General features: G+C 28.9%; 1 protein-coding gene across 1 annotated transcript in view; it reads right to left on the bottom strand.

The window, feature by feature from the left end:
- Positions 1-24,538, bottom strand: part of LanA (laminin subunit alpha) — a 267,274-nt gene that overhangs the window by 130,307 nt on the left and 112,429 nt on the right. The window contains exons 22-28 of the mRNA XM_075372885.1: positions 24,151-24,387; positions 19,768-19,930; positions 16,680-16,800; positions 9,354-9,518; positions 8,275-8,515; positions 6,499-6,736; positions 3,313-3,541 (exon numbers count right to left, since the gene is read on the bottom strand). Coding sequence (XP_075229000.1) covers positions 3,313-3,541; positions 6,499-6,736; positions 8,275-8,515; positions 9,354-9,518; positions 16,680-16,800; positions 19,768-19,930; positions 24,151-24,387 — 1,394 coding nt within the window. The remainder of the gene's footprint in view (positions 1-3,312; positions 3,542-6,498; positions 6,737-8,274; positions 8,516-9,353; positions 9,519-16,679; positions 16,801-19,767; positions 19,931-24,150; positions 24,388-24,538) is intronic.

Consider the following 24,538-nt stretch of genomic DNA (forward strand, 5'->3'; position numbering starts at 1 on the left):
CTTTTTTGCGTACATTACAGCTCTGTAAACACAATTTTTCTATCACCCTTAGTTTTAAATAAATTACGCTTCAAAAAAAATTAAGAGAAAATATAGTTAAAATCTGTAAGACTTATAATTTTGCATGGCCATACCTGAGTAAGAATGATTTCACTGATGCTTTTCTTTTATAAATTGCCTCAGGCACATCCCAAATTAATGACCAACAGTAATCAGCTAGCATGTTAGTATTCCATTTCCCTTTATAGCGGCTTTCCATCACCAAAATGTCTTTGTGGAAACATTCACTGTGTTCATCACTTACATCTCCCAGGTGGTCCAGGAAATATCAGATGAGAGTGGAGTAAATGTATTTTCAAAGACATATTACATCCCATAGCTCTGAATGAAGTAAAAAGTTGATTAACAATATCATGGTAATTGTCGGATTTTTATTTGCCGAGAAAGTTTTTGCAAATGTCTTTAAATGAAGCCCAACCTGCACTTTCTACATTATTTAACACTGAGTTACATACATCATCTTTGATCAACTCTCTTATTTGAGGACCAACAAATATTCCCCCTTCTTTAATTTTTCCTTGACTCACATTCAGAAATTTCTGCCTGATGTACAAAAATCCAGGACGAGGAAATCTCTTCTTCATTGCTTTTACAAAATTTTTCATTAGTTCTAGCTTGATATGGAGATGAGGTAAAAATATTTTTTTGGGTTCAACTAAGGGCAAATGAATAATATTTTTTCCATTTAAAGTTAAGTTGTCTTGTTTCTTCCACTCTTCGTTAACATATTTTTTATCCCTAGTTCGGCTATCCCATTCACAAAGAAAACACATGTAATAAGTACAGCCTAACTGCATGCCTAACAAAATAGCTATAAGTTTCAAATCGCCACATATGTTCTAGCTATGTTTTTTATAATTTATTTTTTCAACATCTTTCATCACATCGTAAGTCTCTTTCAAATTAATACCATAAGCGATTGGTATTGAAGGATATTTGTTACCATTGTGTAGTAGAACCACTTTTAAACTATACTTGGACGAATCTATGGAAAGGCGCCAGTCCTCAGGTTTATGAACATGTCCTAAGTGCAACATAAGCTCATCAATATTTGTGCAATTAACCAAATTATTTTCATCAATAAAGTACTGAGAAAGTTCTTTTTGTCAGTTTTGAAAGCACAAAATTTTTGTATTTTTTTGAAGTAAATTCCAGCCTTGCAGTCTTGATCCTAACAATTCAGCTTGATTTTTTGATAAATATAAATTCCTAACTAAGTCATTTAATTCACCTTGTGATATAAGACGTGGCTTATTGGAAAATAATTCAAAATCAGAATCATTGTCTCTTCAGTACTGCCCAATTCTTCATTGCTGCTTTCAAAACATACATTTAGGTGGCTCAGGAACTGGAATAACTTCACTATGAGGTACAGGCCTGATTGCAGATTGCAATAAAGGATATTTTATAGTACATTTAGATTTTTTAGAAATTCCAGACACACTTGTTAAAACAAAAGTAACAATCGGTTACATGATCCTTTGGTTCACGCCAAACCATAGGTACACCAAATGGTAAAGTCTTCTGTGTAATGGTAAAGTATGCTGTGTACCTTACAGCCATTCTCTTAATTACACAGAACAATTAGTGCATACTATATGAGGACCCCACGTCTTACCCTGATCACCAATTTTACACTGAAAGTACAAATGATATGCTTTTTTAATTAAAGGTGTAATGTTTTTTTATATTTGATTTTACAGTAAACTCACTACATACATAACAAAAGGCATCCACATCATTTACACAATTTCAAGGCATTATGACACTGGACTGTTAACAAACTTAAGACAGCAATAAAACTGAGCAAAATTAATTCATTCCTAAATCCAGTGCTTAATACAAACAACACAGCTGTGTTTTCAGCTACATGTTTTGACCTGCACAGACATGATCACTCTTGTCCATGAAGGCTTACTCTTCAGTATTAGATATGATGTCACAATATGTGACTATGATATAAATTAATTCTTTGTCTAGTATTGTTTATTTATAGCTTACAAATTATGTTAACAAAGTTAAACAATAAAAAATGAGCTTACAAAATACAATAAATGAGCTTAAAATGCTAACTATACATTAAAAAATGAAAAAAATCCTTTAATTAAGATTTCAAAAAAAATTCAAAAATGGTGGGTGATAGAAAGATTCTGGGTTCATATTCATTTTAAACATAAAAAAAAGATTAAAATCATGTATCGCATGTTAGGAAACAAAATTATGTTTATCAGTGTTATATATGTTTCAACACATACATACATATTTCAGTTAAAAAAATCAGCAGAATACACGCTTAAAAAAGTTTAAATGGGTGAGTAATGTGTGAATTATAAGAAAAGAAGATAAGCAATGAAAATGTTACAAGTATATCAAAGGAAGAACTCTTAATCAAAAAGATGACAGATTCTGTTGTTTGACAAAAGAATGAGATGGTATGGGCATAAAGAGAATGGATAAGGAAAGGATATTTAGGACTGCATGGTAAGGAAGTGAGGGCTATATGGTTAAAGGGAGCAGAAAAGTGTGTACTGATGAGGAAAAAAAGGACATTGTAGAATAGATGTGGTGGCAAGATAGGAAGAAATCAAGCTGTTGTAGTTGTCTGCTATGCTGTACATGTATGTGTGTATAAGCTGTGCATCAGAAAAAAAGCTGCGTGTGCAACTTTATCAGCTTTTTTGATAGCTTTTTCAAAAATTTTGAAACATATTTAAACCAAAGGAAGATGAAGCAGAATAATAATAAAATACATATATTTCAATTATAAGAAGTGGGAGTTGATTTTTTGTAAAAACTTTTTTGGATTATTTTATATTTGCCTTGAAAGTAAGAAATTTTCTTTAATAAAGCTTTCTCTAAAATGCCTCTGACAAAAGTTAAAATTGGTTTTTTCGCAATATCCTTTCATCCCCTTGACAAATTTTGAAAAAAATTAGTATGATCAATGTCCAATGTATAGAAATATTTAGGCCAAATTTGAAGGAAATCAGTTAGGTCAATTCAGAGATGTAACGCCAAAAGTACTAATGCCAAAACATACTTACATACATATGCTTTTTTGGTCTAGATGATTTAGTTGGATCCTAAAACCTAAAGATTTGCAAAAAAACCTTAATCCCATTTTTGACATAATCACCATACTTTCCCTTTAAAATAGCTAGCTATTCCAGTCTGGCTATATTTGCCAAGAAAGTACAAAAAAATATAAAAATAATTTTTAAATAAATTAAATGTATAATGATAAACACGTACAATGCAAACACCTGTAACTTTATCACAAGTAGTAGAATGTCCATTACATTGACATGGTACACAGAAGCCACCAAAAGGTCCAGTTTGTGCTCTATAATAACCATCTGCACAATGCTCACAGGATAGACCTTCATAATTTGGAGGACATTGACACTGCTCTACAGCTAAAGCAATATCAGCATTTAACGTATAAATGCTTGATGCAATATCCATGCTTACTCTTGATAATCTAAAAAAAACCAAAACAAATTAGTTTTATATAACCAGACAGAAATATGACACTGATTAAATTACTTTGAAAACTAAGCTTTTGGAATGAAGAACTAGCTTCATTTAATCACATGTAAAGTGAAATTTCTCATGCAGGTGATGAGAATTTCTGAAAATTTAAATAAATTTTGATATTACAATAACCGTACTAATATCTCTAAAATAATAATCATCCCATAATTCAACTGTACTGCTATTTTTAATATTGTAATATCCTTTCTTTTTATTTTATACCAAATTTCAGTATTAAACAAGTAAATTTATAATTTTATTAGTAATATTAAAACTTTTCAGATAGTTGTTAATATTCCATTCAGCTATACCAAGTGTGTTTGGTACATGTATATAAAATCATGAAATGGCACTTGTGGTACACTGTTGAGATCACTCATACATAGTTTCCTGCATCTCAAGTAGCAGCTACACCAAATTTTAGTCGGATACAATCAAATTCTATTGCTGGAATTTATTCAAGTCGAACAAATATTGTTTTTTTGTGAAAAAGTGACAAAAAAATTTCATGTAGTGATCAAACATTACTTTTTGAAAGGAAAAACCACACAGGAAACTAAAGCAAAGTTGGATAAATATTATGGTGAATTTGTTCAATTGATTAGAACAGTTTGGTTATATCTGGAGCAGTCGTATAAGCACAAATAACACAGAATATTCCATTACATTACTACTTACCTGAAACCAAGGTACAATCAAAACAGAGAGTTGGAACAGGAAACTCACTCCAAAGAAGGGAAAAATAATTCCATCAGTAGGAAAGATGACAGATTCAATCAGCAAGAAAGGTCCTTGTCATTTGGGACACTTGTGTCATAATTTTCATAGAATTTTTGAAAAAGTTTAAAATATGATAATCAGGCAATATTTTTCCTGGACTATCTAAATGAGGAAATAAATAAAAACTTAGCACATTTAAACAAAAAGATGGATCTTTTTTACCAAGACAATGCACTGCTTATATTTTTGTGATTGTGGTAGAAAAACTGTTTAAATTATGCTATGAAATTCTTCCTCATTTCCTCTACGTGCTAGATTTAACATCTTCAGACTATTATCTGTTTCCAAATATGAAGAAGAGGCTTGTTAGAAAGATATTACATGAAATGATGTAGTTATTGCCAAAATATTTTTCAAAATCATACTTTAAGGGTGTTGTTATGAGTTGTATTTTAGACTGTAGTGTTGTATGTGTAAATTTAACATTATATATTATTATTATTTTATATGTATCTCTATGTTTTTTTATGATACAAAACAAATTTAGTACAGCTCAGGAGGAAGTTTTTGGGGCTATTAAGTAATATGAAATACATAAAATTGTTAATGTGGAATTAGTTTGTAAATAATAGATATATCTTGAAAGGTCAAAAAATTTACAGAAGTTTTATTTTCAATTGCATATATTTTTATATTTATTCTATCAATTTCTACTTTTTATGTTAATTATTATACCACTGAAAAAAGTTTCAGGTTAGATTAACAAAATTAAGTAATTGATCTTCTTTGATAATTTTTAATATCATTCTAATTTTAATAATACTCACCATAATTAATGAGATAAACATATAAGATTTTGTACTGAAAAGGGATTGTCTTTTGTTTACACATATGCATGTGTGTGCACACACAAGACATGGCTGGCAAAGTACAGGTTTGCAAACAGTCATTAAAATGTATCTGCCACAGTACTATAAGATTTTAATTATAAAGGTAATCTGCAATATTGCACTCTTAACGAAAACAATATGTATGTAGATCAAATTCCTAACTTATGATAGAACATCATTTTCTTCTATATTTGTGCATAGTAATTTTCCTCCTCCAGTAGTTCAAAATTGTTTGGAATTGTTATTGGTTGTCCTAGGAAAAGATTTACTATAAACTTTACAATAGAATTCTGTCTTAAAGTGTTTCTTATTTTATTAGGTTAGGTAATAAGAGGAATAGAGAGTATCATTCAAGGAAGAAGGAGTAAAGAATTAGGAAAAGGACAGGAAGCAGGAGGAGACAATAAATCTACAGACTGACTGTCTCTGATCAAAGTAGATCAATGCATTTTTAACATTTCACCCACAGCCTCTTCTCCAGCCTGCTCTCCAAAATAGCAATATCAAGTTGGATTTGTATACACTTGTTTTCTTCCTTCATATCTTTGTAAAATTCTTTTCCACCAGCTGACTAGCCTTCATTAACTATCCACTACAGCATTCACAATTTCTCCTAACATCTGCATCTTTGGTTTTATGATCTATTTTTAGTTTTTCATCCTCTTCTTTTACTCATTTGTATTTCATTTAATTGTATAAAATGTTCTCAGTTTTCTATCTCAAGATCTTTTCTTTCTTACATATTAATTTTTACAAGTTCTTCCTAGTATTTTCTACTGCAATTCTTAAGAATTTCACTTATTTGACTAGAATTATCATTTAATATTTTTTTTAATGGTGCTCTTTAAACAATATAGTAGTCTTTTCTATTATATTGAAATTATTTTATTAAATATGATATTTAATAAATATCATATTTATTAAAAATGATATTTTTCAGTTTAGGCTGCATGGTGATCAGTCACAGTTTAGCAGATGATCTTCTCCAATCTTACAGGCTGAATACATGAGTAATACAGGTATCTGATTAAGTTAAAGGTGATGTTTCTTTAATCAGATTTGAATCTGGATTCTGGTTTTTTTTCAGCACCACAATACAGCTAACTGATCAATCAGTAATGGTGCTAACCATTCATCTAACTTAAAACAGCTCATATTAGCGTTAAAAGTTATAATTTTAATACGAACATAATATATATTAATTATAAAGTTCTCATTGAATTTAAATAAATTTAACATTACAATAATATATGTAAATTTTCTAATGGAAAGTAAAATGTTTTAAATAAATTACCTAGTTGTAACACTCTGTTGCCAGTACGTTGCTTTAATATATATGCCTCGTAAATCTTCTAAGACTTGCATCAATTGTTCTCTTGATGCTGGTAATCCAGTTGGCAATATGAAACTTGATTCATATATTTCAACATTTCCTGTAAAAGCAAGGTTGGCGGCTGGTTGTTCCAAAGAATAATGTAACAGATAAATTCCTGCACCATAAAATATGACATCTGGACCACGTATTGCATTTCCTGTTAAAAAAATACACATATGCAATAAATATATATATATATACATTTATATTAGAAATATATAGATTTTTTAAATATTTTTTTTACATCCTACAGCTGTGGATGCTTGGTGACTATTATATCAATCAACACTTGGTAATGAATATATCTGAAAGATAAGGAACTGACCAATATTGTAACACCTGGCTGAGAACAGCTTTCTAATGATGCCTAATTTTAGTAGTTGATGACACATTGGTTAAGTCAAACCAGCCTTTGGGCAAATGAAAATACATTTACTGATGTTACACAAAAAAATAAGTGCTGTTAAGCTCTTAAAAAGAGGGAACTGATTAAATTTATATACAATTATAATAGAAACTGGCCAGCCAGATAGTGTAGTTGTTAGCATACTGGCTTCTATATCAGACGTTCACGTTTGTTTCCCAATAAGGTTCTGGACTTGTTCATCTATTGTTTCACTCACATCATCCTTTTTTTTTAAATATGTAAAAAGCATGACTGAGGTTGTAACACTAAAATTAAGAAAAAATAAATAAGCTTCAAAGTTTCTGTGTTATTTCATTAGCTAAAAAATAAGTAAATAAATTCAGGTCAGTGGAGTGGTAGAGATTACCAATACAATGAACTCGTGCGGAATGGTAGCAGCTCAGCCATTCATCCAAATAGTTCAAGATCTGAATCCTGGTCAGGTGTGTACTTTTCATACATTATGAAATATCCTTTTTGTACTCCCATGTACATGTATCTAGCTTATGTGATGAATTAACATTAAAAAAATCGGTCACCTACATTATTAAGCTACCTGTAACTTCATATCAGAGGAAATAAAAATTTCTTGTCTTACTTATATCAACAGCTCCTCTACCTGTCAGTGCAAAGTTTTAAAAGATTTCCAATACTTTCTACCGTGTGTCATTTTCCGCTTAATTCCAGTCCTCCCCCAATGACAGCTAATTCCATGCTCCCATTTTTTACTTCGATGACCTTTTTGGCTTTTGGCTTAAGGGAGTTTCTGGTGTTTCACCCCTTAAAATTAATTAAACCATTAGAATTATGTTCTCTTTATTCTTTCTCTAAGCTCATCTACATTTACTTTAGGCTTTTATAACCTGAATTCTTATCCAGTGACGTCTTGTCTTGTTTAGTTTTCTATTTGGTGGAGATTCTGTATATCTAGTCTTGATTTTTGTAGACTATGACATGAAAAATTAAGTCATAGTCAAATGATTTAACATCAAAATGCCAAATCATAGCAATTTGTATCAAATTTCATTCAAATCAGTCCATCCAATCTGTATTAAGCAAAAAATAAACCAACATACATACACTTACATATGTTTCAAATAAATACATATGTACATGCTTCTAGATTTTTCTGATGTTAAGTTGTGATTTTTAATTAGAAGGGACCATGAAACATAGATCTGTAAAAAAATTTAATTCAATTAGCATACTTACCCCCTTATATAGTGTACAATATACTGGAAAAGTAAAAATATAACAAAATATCAGTAACTTTTAAAAAGTTAACTTACCAAACAAACCAGTTGTGTAAAATATAGAATAATTTAAAATTCCACCATAAGAAGTTAGTTTATTTTGAAGGTATCGACCAGGTGCAACAAAATAAGTCACTTTATCACCAACCAAACCATCATCAGTCAAATCAGCACCGATTCCATCATCTACTTTTTCAATATTTACATGAACTGGTTCAACAGATACTACTTTTGTAACATTAATAACAGCTAAAGACCAGTTATCCATTCCAGTCATCTAACAAATATAAAAAAATCACTTTAAAATCATTTTGATTAAATGTTATTTTAGAATAGTGACATAATCTAGGTAATAATAATAATAATAATCTAAAAAAATTAATGAATACAAATATTTCTCATTTCTTTAAATTTTCATACAAACCAATTTATAATGTGAGAACACTTGCATCTGGCAAAATTTACTGAATTTTGTATGAAGATTGCCATTTAAAACTTTTACCTTCACAAATAAACACATCAATAATAAACTGCAATGTTATTGAAAGCTTTGTTAAGAAAAATTTTATTTACAAAAAGTAAAAAAAAATACAGACTGCATCAATGTGCAAGCACAAACGGGAATTATATTCAAGAAGACAAGCATAACTATTGTAATCATATAAAATTAAAGTATTTATTTACTTTACTGACTACTATATCAGTCTCTTTATTTAATATACACACCTTGTATACCATATTTAACTTGTCATCTGAAAGAGTCATTATCATGTAATGCGAGAGTAAATGTACATTTTATATTTTATTACATTTGTATTACACAATTTTTAAATTGTGTAAAATCATTTCTAAATTTTATTATTATTAATTTATCCTTTAAGAAAGAACTGATGGCAACACTGAATTTTTGCAGTATATGAAAAAATATTCTTTATATGTTTTTAATTTGATCGCTTTGAACACCTTCTCAAATCTCATGTAATTTTATAATAATATAAATAAATTACAATAACAACTTCAGTGTTTAAATAAATTTGATATGTATCTCTTCATATAAAAAAAAGGAAAAAAATATACATAAGAAGTATGTGAAATATATATACTGTGATAGTTACCTGAGATCTGTAGAGAGTTGAACTGGAACATCTGGTGGATTTACCAAAACAGAAACATTTTGTACAGCCTTCTGGATTCTTTTCTTGTATGTTGAAAGTTCCTTCTTTACACAAGTCACATGCTTGTCCATACACATTACTCTTACAAAAACACTCAGCAGTATTCTATACAAAAGAATAAATTTCTTAATTGTAACATTAAAAATATACTGAAACCTTGTATTTACATTACAATATATTATACAAAAAAACTAGGCTAGTTTTTTGCTTTTCACTCAAGGTCGACTTGGTGCAGCCTTTAAACAAAGTAGAAGCGTTTAAGAAAATGCTAAAACCATCTTCTTATAGAAACTTAAAAGATGAATGTGAAGTACAAATATTGGTTAGGTGCACAATAATTTCTGGAAAAATCCATTGAATTGCTATACATTTTTAACTTTCATTCCAAAATCTTGTTAATATGATGAGTACTAGTACTTGTTCAATGTATAATAATGGGAAAAAAATTCTCTTTCTTTCTCTACAATAAATGAAGAAATTTCTACTCAGACCTGCTCAATCCCACTATCCCTATAATGAAATACTTAAATCAAACATGTGTGAAGGATTGAAATGAATTATAACTTAATTGTAATCAGGGATAGAAAATGTAGTATGTTTAGTATTTGTGCATAATTTTATAGTGATGATGAAAATTTTTTAACGTGCTGAGTGTTGGAAGTTAATGGTTGATTATAAGCGATTTATGAAGTCACTTACAAAAACAGTATCGACATTTTCAAGAATTTCAATTATCCCATTCCAACTTTAAAGAAAAAAGTTAAATGGTTTCCCATTGTCTTCTTCACAAAACTAAACATATGGTTGCATATCTGGTTGCTAAGGCTTCTGAAAAATTGCTGATATAAAACCCAACAAGTAACATTTTTCATGTTATATTCACAACAGGGTCACAATATTCACAATATTCATAACAAGGTCTGTTCAAAAAATATCCAATCACGGGTAATGAAAAAAAAAATACCTTACCTAATGGATTCCATTCAAAGTTTCCTTTGAAATATTACTCTTGTAACTCCTGGTAAGCCTTACATTGTTGGAAGGTATACCAAGAAATGATAGCTGCTACTTGTATGTTTCCCAGAATCTGGTCTCCTGTACTCAACTGCATCACAAAGATACAATATCTTTTGTTGATAGTTTGGTGTTCTGGTATGTACTCTTGATATATAACTTTGCGACAGTCAAAAAACCAATCAACATCACTTTTACTTTGTTTCTCACTTGTTTTGCTTTCTTGAGCATTGGGATGATTTCTTTTATTGCGATGACTAAGCTAGGTTACTGGTCTTACCCATACACTTGAAATTCAATACAGTTACCATAATTTTAACAAATTTAGGATCACTCTTGGTGTACTCCACATGTAGTGTACAACATCAAAATTGACCTCTTTCTTTTAAAGCAAAGCCATTTTTGCATAAATTTCACAACCACTATGTGCATGCCCAAATCATCATTAAAGTAGAGTTGTATAATCACTATTAATCAGAGTGTCATTTGACATTTCTTGGATGATCTTTCATTTTGAAACTTCTTTCTTTTAAAGTAAATTTTAATACGTTAACTACAGCAAATATACTGCAATTCATTGGCTTTATTTTAAGTAATATATCAAATAGATATCCTCCACCATTTATTACACACAGTTGTAGTTTTACAGATTTTACACTGCTGTTCAATGTTTCTGGAATTTCTCTGATTTCTCCTAATATGGAGGCTTTGAGTTTGATAATGTTATGAGATTTACTTAAACACTCTAGACTTTAATACTACCAAAGTAAATAGTCGCATAATGACAGGTCTGGAAAACATGCTGGCCATGCAACATCTTCTCCTTTGGAAATCACATCATCTGATAACATCTCTTGAATTATCACCACGGATGTGCTCTGGCAGTGTGGGCTGTTTCTCCGTTCTGCTGGAACCACATCACATTCAAGTCAATCCATGATGAAGCAGTTCAGGAACAAGGAAATTTTTCAGAATCATTGTGTACTGGTCAGAATTTACTGGTTTACAAATCACCACATGGCCTTCCCATTTGGATAAAAAAAAGACCTACGATTCCAATATTGCCAGAGCACATCAAACAGTAAACACATGGACTGTAAAAGAAGCAAACAAGCACACATGGACTGTAAAGAGACCCACATGAAGCTTCTCAGAATTTGTATCAGGTCAGTAAAGAAGATTTTATTTGTTCATTAAATTTTATTTGTATCTAAATGAAAACACTCTTTGTCATCATTATCAAGACCATTCAATCAGTAAAAAATTAATAAAATTTGTACAAAATGTCATCTGATTTGCTTTGTCATGCTCACGTAGATTCTGCACAACCATTATTTTATACAAATGAAAGTTCAAATCCTTGTGTAGAATTCTTCTGTTACTGTAAGTTATATGAAGGGTTGAAGCATGCTTTCTGGTTAGGTGCTGACAGCTCCTCATCATTACCTGCCTGATTATCAATGTTTGGAGGAATTCTCACATAGTGCACAGGATCTGAGGGCTTGTTTTTTTGTTGCAGAAGCATTGATTCAGAAATCTGTTATCCAAACTTTATCAAAATGGGGCTAGGAACACCACCATGATGTGGAATACTGAAATTCCAACATAATTGCTGTCACAACCATATCGCTATTTTTAAAATACATTTCCACATGCATGAACGGATTATAGCAGTCCACTGTTCTATTGTTCATGAAATGGTGTCTGCTATACAAAGTCAGAGCCATTTTGATTCCCAACTTCACATCAGAGTGCCAACTTATTTTGTTTTAAAAATTATCAGGTTCCCGTGATTTATCTGTATAATGTAGATCATCACTTTTAGATAATATATCTGACTAGTCCTCTTATATATTAGATGCTTTACAAGCGTCCAATAAGAAAAACTGGGGTAATTAATGTAAATCAACAACTTAATGTATTCCTTGAAACATTCTTTAAAACTTAGTTGTATTTTTTAAATTTATATTAGTCTTTTTACATAATCAATAAATTTTAAAATAAGAAGACATTTGTGGCAAAAATATCAATGACATAAAATGTTTACCCATGTCCTAATATATCTACTGTTATGGTTGAAATTACATCCTTAATTTTTTTCTTTAAATTCCATATTAATAGAAATTTTTCATTTAAAGCCTTACAAATGGTTATATAAAAACATGGTATGCAAAATCCAACTGTAAATACTATTTGTATTCTTAAGTTCATCCAGATAAGGAAAATAATTACTAAACTAAACACTGCCCTTAAAGAGTTTTTCAATATAAAATATTAACAACCAAATTGCAAAAATCTTTTGCTAAATTACCAGAAACTAATTTTAAAGGTACCATGTAATAATCAAAATGGACATAAGAATCTTCACTTTTTCTTATTTGTAAATTGTGTCCTTTCATTTAAATGACAAGTAGTTTTGTTGGTAAAAATTACATCGTCCAGAAAATTATTTTTTGTGTTAAAGTAGCAAACAGGAAACTCATTCCTCTACCAGTCAGTTTGATTTCTTATATAAATTAGATAATATATACATGCTTTAGAACCCTTTTCACAGAAATTTATGAATTATAATTAATAGAATTTGAAACTGGAGGTTTTGATGATGAACTGAACTATTAAGATTCCTTATTCAAAACTGCCAATTTTTTCAGCAGTTCCTTTGGGTATTAGTGGTTTTCCAAGTAATTTCTGTTTGTTAACAGATCTTCTTACTTAAATTGATACTAGCAATAGTACTGGGTATGTTTGCATGTAGGCATTAGTATTTGTACTTCAAAATGCATATTAAACTGAAATTTACTGACTTATTTACAAAGACATAGAACACACATACTTTGTCTCATGATTATCACCTTGATAATCATCACTGGAGTTTTATATGAAATGACATTCACACTAACTGTAAGGATATTCAGTACTTAATAACACTGTATTCAGTATGAATAACAATTTCTTAAAATGCCTCTAATGCTCTGTTGTGAGCTAGTGAATACTCACTGTCCACCATATCATTGACAACTATCTTTTCTATTATGGCCTGCTATGGACTATGTTATATTTATTATTTGTGTTTTTATTTATGATTTTATGTTTATTTCTTTTTCAATCTGTTCTTCACTTTCCAGTATTTCCTCATCATCTTAGACTGGCTTTAGTTCTGTTCTGTTTTCTTTCTCTTTGCATAGTCTTGAAATCTCTTGATGCTTTGAACTATTCCCCTGTACTCTTCTCATTATCAGTTTATTGGAATGACGCAGTTGTTCATAACATCTGGTTATATGTTGTGTTCTTTCACATCCTCAACCACTTCCTTATGTTAGTTTCTTTTCTTTTTTTTAAGAATCTTAGGATTCTTCTAGCTAGCCTCTCTGAGGACATCCTCTTAATGTAAGTATAGAAGTCTTCTTTACTATAGAAGTATAGAACTGTAGTCTCCTAAAGGTAGTTGTAAGTTTTTCTATTGTCTGATGTAGCTCTTCATTAAATATTAATCTGTATTCTTTCTTATCTCTTTTTGGGGGTAGGATCTTTGTGAAGATTTTCCTTTCTTTCTTTTCCTATTCTTTTGGTAAATTTTTTTGTTCAGGGGTATGACTATTCCAACTTTTTGCTCTTTCTTTCCGTGATTCTTTTGGCAAGCCAGTTGGTATTATTAATTCGCCTAGATATCGTAACTTCTTAACTCTATTTTTCTTCTTATATTTGATATTTAGCATCTGTGTCCGCAGTCTTTATGTTTCTTAGTTCTTTCTATGCTCATCACTTCTGTGAATCATTATTTTTGTTTTTCATAAGATGTCTGTAACTTAATTCTATTTTTCTTCTTATATTTGATATTTAGCATCTGTGTCTGCAGTCTTTATGTTTCTTAGTTCTTTCTATGCTCATCACTTCTGTGAATCATTATTTTTGTTTTTCATAAGATGTCTGTAAAGCAGTCTTCCTTTTCAGAAACGAGGTATGACTGGAAAGTTTTAAGACAGGTGCTGTCACTGCTCAATAGCAAGGGGTAGGTTTGCCTGCGTGCGTGGAAGGGGAAGCTTGTTTTGTTCTTGAAATGTCTTGAAAAGATCATCACGACATATTTGTTCAGTAGAGAGTGGCATTCTGTGAGTAAAAACATGTTTTTAATTCTCAGTAGATTATTGATTTTGCAAAATGGATGAAACAACCGAAAAACAAGTTTTTATATCAAATTTTGTTTGAAAACTGGTAAATCAGCTTCAGAAACTTATGAATCCTAAAAACAAGTTTCAGGGATAAATGCCTGAGTCAGTCAAATTTTTTTATCTAGTTCAACAGATTGACAGATGGCCACGAATCAGTCGAAGGTGACTTCCTGTCTGACTGGCCTTCAACTTCAAAAACCAACAAAAACAAAGTGAAAGTTTGTGATTTAGTGCATTCTGACCAAAGACTTACAATTAGGGAGATGGCTGATGAATTGAGTTTCTGTCATAGTTGATGAACTAGTTTCAATGCGGTTCAATCAATTTTAACTAAAGATAGTTAAAGATAAAGGTCTGTCAATTGTCCGCAAAATTCATTCCAAAACTGTAAGATCAGCAGAAACAACACTGTCTTGAAGTGTCCCAAGAACTGATTAATCAGGTCAAAACTGACCCAGATTTGTTACATCAGGTAATTACAGGTGATGAATTGGGTTTATGGATATGACCCAGAAACAAGGGCACAATCACTGCAGTAGAAGGGTCCAAGTTCATCACAAATGAAAAAAGCATGACAAAGTCAGTTGAATGTGAAGATAATGTTGGTCGTTTTCTTCAATTCTACTGGTATTGTACATCATGAAGTTGCCATCAGGAGAGAGACAGTCAATCAGAAATACTATAAAAGTGCTCTTTAGTGTTTGCGTGAAAATGTGTTGTGCCTGCACTCTGGTAAGGCAAGAATTGAGCTCTCCATCATGACGATGCACTGGCTCTAATCATGCGTTCTTGATTGCAGAATTTTTGGCCAAATTCCTGTGTTTCCACAATCCCCCTATAACCCTGATTTAGCTTCTGCGATTTATATATGCTTCATAAATTAAAATTTTTGCTGAAAGAGAACTGATTTGACCCAGTTGAAGACATCCAGGCAAATACAGCTGGAAACACCAGTTTGTAAAGAAATGTTTACAATGTGTTAAGGAATGCTTCCAAAGGTGGAAACACCATTGGGAGTCAGTGTGTTCAGTCAGAAAGAGACTACTTGGAAGGAAATCCATCACAATTGTCTGTAAGTACTGCCATTCTGAAACTATAAGCCCAATCTTAAAATTTTCCAATCACACCTTGTGTTTGTTTTTTGGTTGTTCCTGTGTTCTATGTCAAGATCATAATATATCAGCAAAAGCTAAGTAGCTGACTTCACTTCCCATTCTTTCTATTTTAATTTTACTTCTGATTCTTTCCATCCTCTAACTACTTTTTCAAGTATTAGTTTGAATAAACGTGGTGAAATGCTGTCTGAGTCCTGTTTTGATTATAAACAGTAAAAAACTTAGCTTTTGAGATTGTATCAATAATAACAATTTATTATTTTTTTTATTTTAATTATTCAGGGAAAATTAGGCAGATATTAATTTACTTACTCACTTGGAAATGGAAATTTCAGGAGACCAGGATTTGGTAGAAATTGACAAAAGTCTTTTTAACAGGAGGAAAAACAATCAAGAGCATGTTTTTTTTAGTAACAACGGGTTACCATAGGATTTTAGAGACAAAGGAGATTTCCCTAGTCACTGTACTTTTTCACAAACGTTTTTTGTTTCTTTGAAATCTAACTGCCATTATTAGAACAGTATGTGAAACCAGATTACACTATTATCTAAGATTTGTATAAAGTGTATAATACAGTCAGTAATGAGTAACTCATTACCTAACTTTTAAGTACGAGTTGACTTTGTTGATTCAGTAACACAAGCACATACTTAAAATGTGGAATGGATATGGCATTTGGCAAAGATAAAAAACAAAAAATGTACATCACTGATCAGGAAATGCTCAACAGTTATTAGTATGAATTTATGTGATATGATATTTCAACATTAAAAATTGAGGCTTAGACCTTAGATGAGTTTGACAAAATATTAAGGAACATTTAAAGTTTTATGCTGCCAGACTAAGGTATGTACAATAAAATGTTAAGAGTACAGTAACCAAAAACAAGAGTACAGTACCAAAAGCTCTTACATCATAATAATAAATAATTTAATATTGTCATAAATTTAGTGAATGACTGAAATACCTGATCACAAATATCGTATTCAGTTCCACGAAGATCACAATCACAAGGTCGGCAGTTAGGAAATGACCAGTGTCCTGATTCACAATGATCACAAGTACGACCAACAATATTTGGTTTACAACTAATAAAAGATAAAACTCATATAATTTAAAAACATAAATAAAAATAAAACAAATAAAAACATAAATTAATGGTGAATGAATTGAACCACGTTTATAAAATTTTTTTCTTTTTTTTTTAATATCAAAACATTTTACTTGAGCGTGCAGCTTTTATTAGCAAGTAATACTGGTTTGCTAATTAATAAGCTAAACAACAGCATTTTGTACCTAATTAACGTGTAATAATCTTATTATTACTTAGTGATTATAGTAAAAGTTAATTCTGCTCAATGCAAATATTTATTTCATAAAAGAAAAAAACTTATATTTGTTAAGAGCTACAACTTGAGGTTAATTCTGAGCTAAATTAACCTTTTAATGAAAAGAAATTTTAGTTTTTTGTTGTATTAGACCTTGCTCTTTTCCGTAATAATCTTGTCAGCTTTAATTTATTGGAATAATGTAGGAATTACAGGAGATTGTCCATAAAAACACCTTGTTTTGTGGTATTATAATTTCATCATTTTGTAACTTGTAAGCGTTAGATTAAAAAACATGCTTTTTCTTTTGTGATGCATACTATAGACTGATAAATACTATTACTACATGTAGTCAAAAATGTTTCATTCAAAGAAAAAATTTTCATTATAGGATTAATTTGGTTCATGTTAAAAGTTAATTTTCACAACAGACTAGAAAATTTGAAAAAAATTCATTATACCAATTTGGAGTTCTCTAATTAGATCTGTGACTCCATGCATTATCTTAATTATATTTGAATGTTGCTTTCAATCTCATTTTTGTGTGCAATAATCCATTGTAAACTTAAACTGCTTTCTTTGTGAACTATAAAAATTTTGTTATACAACATAACATTAAATGATTAATTCATTGTGATTGATGGATCTGCCATGAAAATTTTGAATGAAGAATATAAAAATGGGTATAACCACCTGCATACATTAAAAAAAAAACACCACTGTTGGTCCTGATGCTAAGTGTTATATGGTAAAAAAAATGTATTATATTTTCAGGTATTTTTTTCTCCTCGTTTGACATTGACTCCAACATGCAAATGTTTTATTTTCTTTGGACTATTGTTATCTGATGAGAGTGCACAAAAATTTACATATTAGTAATTGAAGTTATCTAATCTACTATGAAAATAAAATGAAATAATTCAATGTAAATAAAATTTTAAGAATCTAAAAAAATTCTACTTAGTAAATATATTAAAAACTTATTTATTATGTGATTATTAAAAAAAACTCCCAACTTAAAAAATGTTATTTCGAAATCATAAATAACCATCCTCATCTATTTAACAAATGTATTTTAAGATAAGGAAAAACAATTTATAACAGTGAATTTAGTGCAACAGAATTTTTAAACCAATAAAAACTAACAATTCATAGGCATTCATTATTTGTAAACAAAATACTATTAAACTTACACAGCATGAAAACTTTCTTTCTTTCATTTTTACAAAAACATTTGTGAGTGAATGGGTTAAATTTAATAAAATAAGTCTGTGTTAGTTTGCATAATTTCTCAGGCTAAGAATCAGGAAAATTGTATAATAAATATTATTAATAATTACAAAAAATAAATAAAAGAAAAAGATAATCTTTACATTCTGATATAACGGTGAAATCTAAGTCCAATAATTAATTTCTGACCAAACAAATAAACACTGGCCATGAAAATATATCAACACCCCCACTCCATTAATAGTGGAAATCAAAATTAGTCATTAATACTATAATATTAAAATAAAAAACTTTTTATCACAGAGTTCGTTAGAACTTCATCGGTGCTTTATTTGCAGACAGCGAAGTCAACAAACTACATTTACAGTTCCAAGCATGACCTAACCTAATAGTGAAATGAAAATGGGAAAAAATAAAATAAATAATCATGAAAACATTATATTTCAGTTCAATTAGATTTGTAATAAAAAATACTTTGAAAAAATACCTCAAATTTCGTTTGAAAACTTTTTTTCCATTTGATGAACCGCAAGACTTGAATATGTCATTTTATTCAACTTTTTATGGTACTTTTCTGAATTGTACCGCTAGCTAGCAGTACTTGAGGTAGACAGATAGCAGTACACTAGGTAGCATACAAAAACTTGATAATACACTTGAAATAATAAATTTTAAAAGAAAATATACTACAGCTTGTTTTAATAGTAAATCCTCTTATGTAAATGAAAGTACTGAAGACGAAACAACTTTTTAATTCCCATCACTTCTTTAAAAAAAAAAAGTAAAAAATTTTTCTATTTTTTGTATGGAACCCTTAAACATTGTTTATTATCTATTATTGTATGTCTATTTTCTATTGTATTTATTTAATGTATTTTTTTAAAAAGAAAATTCTAAATTAATAGCAGATTTTGATAATAGAAATGTAGTGTTTTACCTTTTTTGATATCAGTATCGTTTTGTTAAAAACAATTTTATTAATATTACAGAAATTTTTTTTTCTGAGCGGAAGAAATGATATCTGCGAGATTCTTACCGTACAATTTACAATTTCATTGAAATTTTTTTAGATATTTTTTTTAATTAATGAATTAATTCACCATAGAAGCTTTGAGGTTTATACATGAGAATATAGAAATGGAATTTTGTAGTGTATGAAAAATGGCATGCCTGATTGGAATTCAAACTAAGAATCCCAAGATGAAAGTCACAGAGATGCTATCACTCCACCATGGAAATCAGCGGATTGTAAATACATTTTGTATTACATACATAAACATTATTAAAAACTATTACTCAGTTTTTATAATTCAGATGAATTTCTAAGTTAATCATTCAAATTTATATTAATTTATGTATTTTATAATAACTAACCAAATTCCAGAACAATTATTATCCATGAAAAACAAATTTTACAAAAAATAAATCATTTTATTCAAATGAACACTAAAGATAATTTTTATTTCATATATAAAATAATTTTTAAAAAACACTTACTCGCATGTACCACTAAATAGATTGCATTGAAGATTGCCATTTTCTACTCCATGAGGGTTACAACTGCAAGGTTCACAACCAAAAATTGGGTCATAATTAAATGTATAGTCTTCACAGTGGTCGCAAAGGTCACCAGTAACATTGCGTGGGCAAAAACAAGCACCTATACCGTACATTAAAAATAATGCTTTTAATAAATTATAAATTATAATTATAATTTTTTATAAATTATAAATTTAAATCTAATTTTTTATCTCAATCACAAAAAATAAACAATTTACTTTAATAATAAATACCAGGAGTCAAAATAAAAGAATAAAAAAAAGGAGAAAAACTTTTTTTAATTTCACAAAAAATTAAAAAAATTCAAACTTTATCAAATACACATAAAGAGAATATATAAAAGTCTTAAAAAATTATTATCAGAAATCAAGAAAGTTTGTAACAAATAAAATAAACAAAAATTAATTGTCAGCATTACACTGAAAACTCAATTGTAAATTCATATTCAGAAACAAAGGTTAAATATTTTCAAATAAAAAAAAAATAGAAATTTAATTTTAAAATTAGGTTTGGTTTGCTGCTGCAAAAGTTTATATTTTTAAAAAGCTATTCCATAAAATGTTATTATTATTTTGTGATATGCAAATGAAATTGTGAACTTTCAGAGTAAAGTTACACAAAAAGGTTCCTTTTTCTATGATCTTCTTCAAGATCTTGTTAATATTTAGATTATGGGAGTAACACATTTTCCTTCAAATGGCCTCATAAAAAGATTTTAACAGATAAATCTGGTGATTGATCCAAAAATTCACTACTCCTGTTTGGTCCAATGAATTAAGTAAGTTCATCACTTAACAAATTTACACCACGTACATAATAATCCAGTATTACTGGTAAAAAGTTATCTCTAGAAGAATAGATCAAAAATGAAATTGTGGTTTAGCACATATATCTGCTATCTGTCATGATATTGTTGGATATGTCATAAAGCATAACAATAAAAACAGATACAAAGTAATTATTAAGATGTTTCAAAACAGGGGTTTTATTTTGAAATTCACAATTTTTTTTAAATTACTTTAAACAAATTATGAAATGTAAAATTATAGATGCAATAAACAATGTTACCAATTAAATATAATAAATATCCCTTTGACCAACAAAAATTCTGTGTTAACTAGAATATAAAAGGTATTTAATTTAAATTAGGACATCTATTTTTTTTTAAATATATATATATATATATATTTTTTTTTTTTTTTTCTTATTTGACTGCATAGAATCACTTTAATCAATGGTCCGTTTTCTTTGGACTTAGTTGGCTCACTGTTTCTATCAATATTTCTTCATATTCTTAGACCTCATTCTGCTTTGCTTGTCCATAAACCTCACATTTCTGAACACTTTGTCCATGTTAAAATATTTGGTGTTTAAAATGTCTCTACTTTTCAGTTTATCTGTGGCATCTTCGATTTTCAGTCAATGTCTTCTAAGTCTTTTTTAATTTCCGTAATAAATTATCTTCCACAAGATTTAATACTAAGCACTCTGGTTACAAGTTGATTTAATAACAAATTTTCCGGTATTCTAATCATAATGTGGAAGAAGTGAGAAACTAAATTTTTTCATCAAACTGATAATCGGTTCTGTAATATTCTTATAAACCGTTTCATTAGCAGCAATTTGCTACACTCCATCTTTTTATAATTTCTGTTTATGTAGTTCTGATAATTCTACATTTTAATTGTTTGGTCACTTTTACCTTCATCTTTAATTCTAATTAGTGTTTCACAAACGTAAAGTGCTTCTGGTAAAATAACCGTTCTACAATGTCTCATTTTCACGTTTGTGGAAAGACATTTTTTATTGTAAGTTGATTTGGTAATAACTTGGGCAATTCTCATTTTTTGTGCTCTGTTATTCCAAGAGGAATTTTCTCTTCATTTATTATCTATTGTTTCTCTCAAGTATTAAATTTTTTTATTAATTTAATTTCTTTATCGTTAATTCTTGTTTTATTTATGCATAATGGATCTAAAGCCATTATTTCTATTTTGTCATATGAAATTTTTAACCCAATTTTCCCTGCAATTTTTTCTAAACTTATTATTTGACAATATTATTATTATTTGATGTTTGACTTCTACCACATTACTCATTAAATGAGCTAAATCATCAGAAAATCCTAGACAATTTGCTTTTACTTCTTTTTCAGAGAGAAAAAGAAAACTCAAAATTTTTGTGTTGGTTTCTATTTCTAACAATTCTGTTGGTTCTTCGCAATTTAAAAGTTCACTGAAAAAATTGACCAGAATTTCTGTATTTTCTAAGTTATTATGAGCCAGTTTTCCTTGCTCGTCTTTTAACATTAGTGTTTAGGAATTGGGGAATCCTATTTTTATAGATTTCTCTGAATGTTTTATGATAATCCTGGGTTATTTTTGTTAATTCCTTCTTGGATTTGGTTCTGCATATCTCTATGATAAAATCTTTTTTCATTGTAAATAATTTTGCTGGTGATATTCCTTTGCTCAGTTAAATTTCTATTCGTTTCTTCAGATTTTCTTGCTTGATGTTTTATTCCCGCTTAATATCTTTTCTCTACTGCTAAATTACAGTCTGTATTCCATTAAGCATGGTTTTTATTGGATTTAAATAGCGTGAGTTCTTTTACAATGGATTTTAGTTTTGAGACCAATTCTTCCAGGTTTTTAATGTTGTGAATCTCTTCTTGGGTTCTTTTAAATTCTTCATTATTAATTAAATTTGTTGGGTCAAAATCTCTCTTGTTTTTCTGATTGGTCTTTTTTTTGGTTTTATGGTTTCTTTTTGATTGGTCTTTAATTTGTATTTTTATAATGTAGTGATCTAGACCTGATTCCATTCCTCTAAGACTTTTACATTGTGGATTTCTTTGCAGAAATTCTTATCCATGAAAACATGATTTAACTGAATGTATATGAATAAACAGTTTTAAAAAAAAAAAAAAAAAATATATATATATATATATATATATACATATAAAATCAACAATGATTTAATAGTTAGTTTTTTATATAAGTGCTTTCATAGTGATCACTACTTCATCAGATTCAAATAAAAAACTTTTTACATTAAAAATTAAAATGGAAAAGAAGTATGTTTCATCCTTTAGGTCAATAAAGATAAAATTATCATTTAGTAGCAAATTATCATTCATAACAAAAGAATTCTTTATTTGAATCTGATGAAATAGTGATCACTATGAAAAGGCTCCTATAAAAAATAAAATATTAAAGCAGTTTACAATTTTTATTATTGATCATTTATTATTACACTGCTATGATGCTTAATTGTAAATTCACTAACATTATCTATATTATAGGAATGATAAAATATGCTCATCAGTTACAAGGTAAAAGATATTATACACAGTCTAAACTAATATTAATTTCAAAGAGATTGATTAAAGAAATTATTTTTTTTTATGAAGCTAAGAAATTCTAATTCAATATAAAGTATATTTAAATATACTTAATATTTAATTTCATCATAATCACCATTATCTGGTATTCTGCCTGGCAGCAGGCCTTTACACCACCACTGCGTCCATTCATTTCTGTCTCGAGCCTTCTCTTACAATCCATTGTATTTTCCAATCTTATTCTCATATATTAAATTCATCCTTCTTACTTATTTCCTTTCTTGTTTTACTAACCCTTCAATGCAGTTGTTAAGATTTCACTTCCTGTAACTATATGTTCTAACCAGTTACCTTCTTTTTGTGTACTTTCCTCATAAGTTTATTTCTTCTTTAATACTGTTCAATTCTTCCTCATTTTATCTGCCCATCGTACTTTCCCTTCCTCATTATCCATGCTTCATTTCCATACAACAAGACACTCCATTTGGCTAATCTCCTCCTGAACTCTAAGGAATATATAATGTTCTACTCCATAATACAATAGAATTACTACTATACTGTATTATGAATATTATGCACAGCAACCATTTCATTCATTACTGATCTAAAAGTATAATTAATATTAAATTATTTTTAATAAAGAATAATGTGGATGTGAAAAGGAATAGAACTAATAGAATAAAACTAAGAATTGTGTCACTGTTAGAAAGAATTTATAAAAGAACAAAAATGATGATTTTTAAAAGAAAATTAATAATATTATTTACTTATTATTATTAATCTTATTAATAATAATAAGATTTACAAAGAATGATATTTAGCCAGTATCAACAAATTCGCAAAATAAAAATAATAATGACAAATTTATTTTAATTTCAAGCTTATAGTATGTTGTAAATTTTTATGTAACTTATCCAAAAAAGGAATAATAAATTAATAAAAAAGTAATTTAATCACATTAAAGTATGTATACAAACCGGTTGAAGTTTCACAGAGTGCTTCTGATGGACATTTACAAGGATGACAATCAGGATATCCATAATAACCAGTTTTACATATTTCACAACGGCGCCCAATTACATTTGGTTTACATGGACACTGACCACCAAATTTATTACAATCAAAAGACAAAGAGCCTCGATAATCACAATCACAAGGTAATGCACCATTATTATATGCTGTTGTCAGTAAGAAGATTGCATCTCGACAGAAACCTACAAATAAAATATTTATTAAAATTTGACTTCATTAGAAACATATTATAAATTCAACCAAAATATATAAGATAGCTTAAAACGTTCCTGGCATATATTCAATTTAAAAGTTTTACATTATATTTTTTCAAAGCAGTCTTCCATAGCTATA

This window comes from Lycorma delicatula, chromosome 8 (genome assembly GCF_047948215.1).
Source record: "Lycorma delicatula isolate Av1 chromosome 8, ASM4794821v1, whole genome shotgun sequence".
Taxonomy (NCBI): Eukaryota; Metazoa; Arthropoda; class Insecta; order Hemiptera; family Fulgoridae; genus Lycorma; species Lycorma delicatula.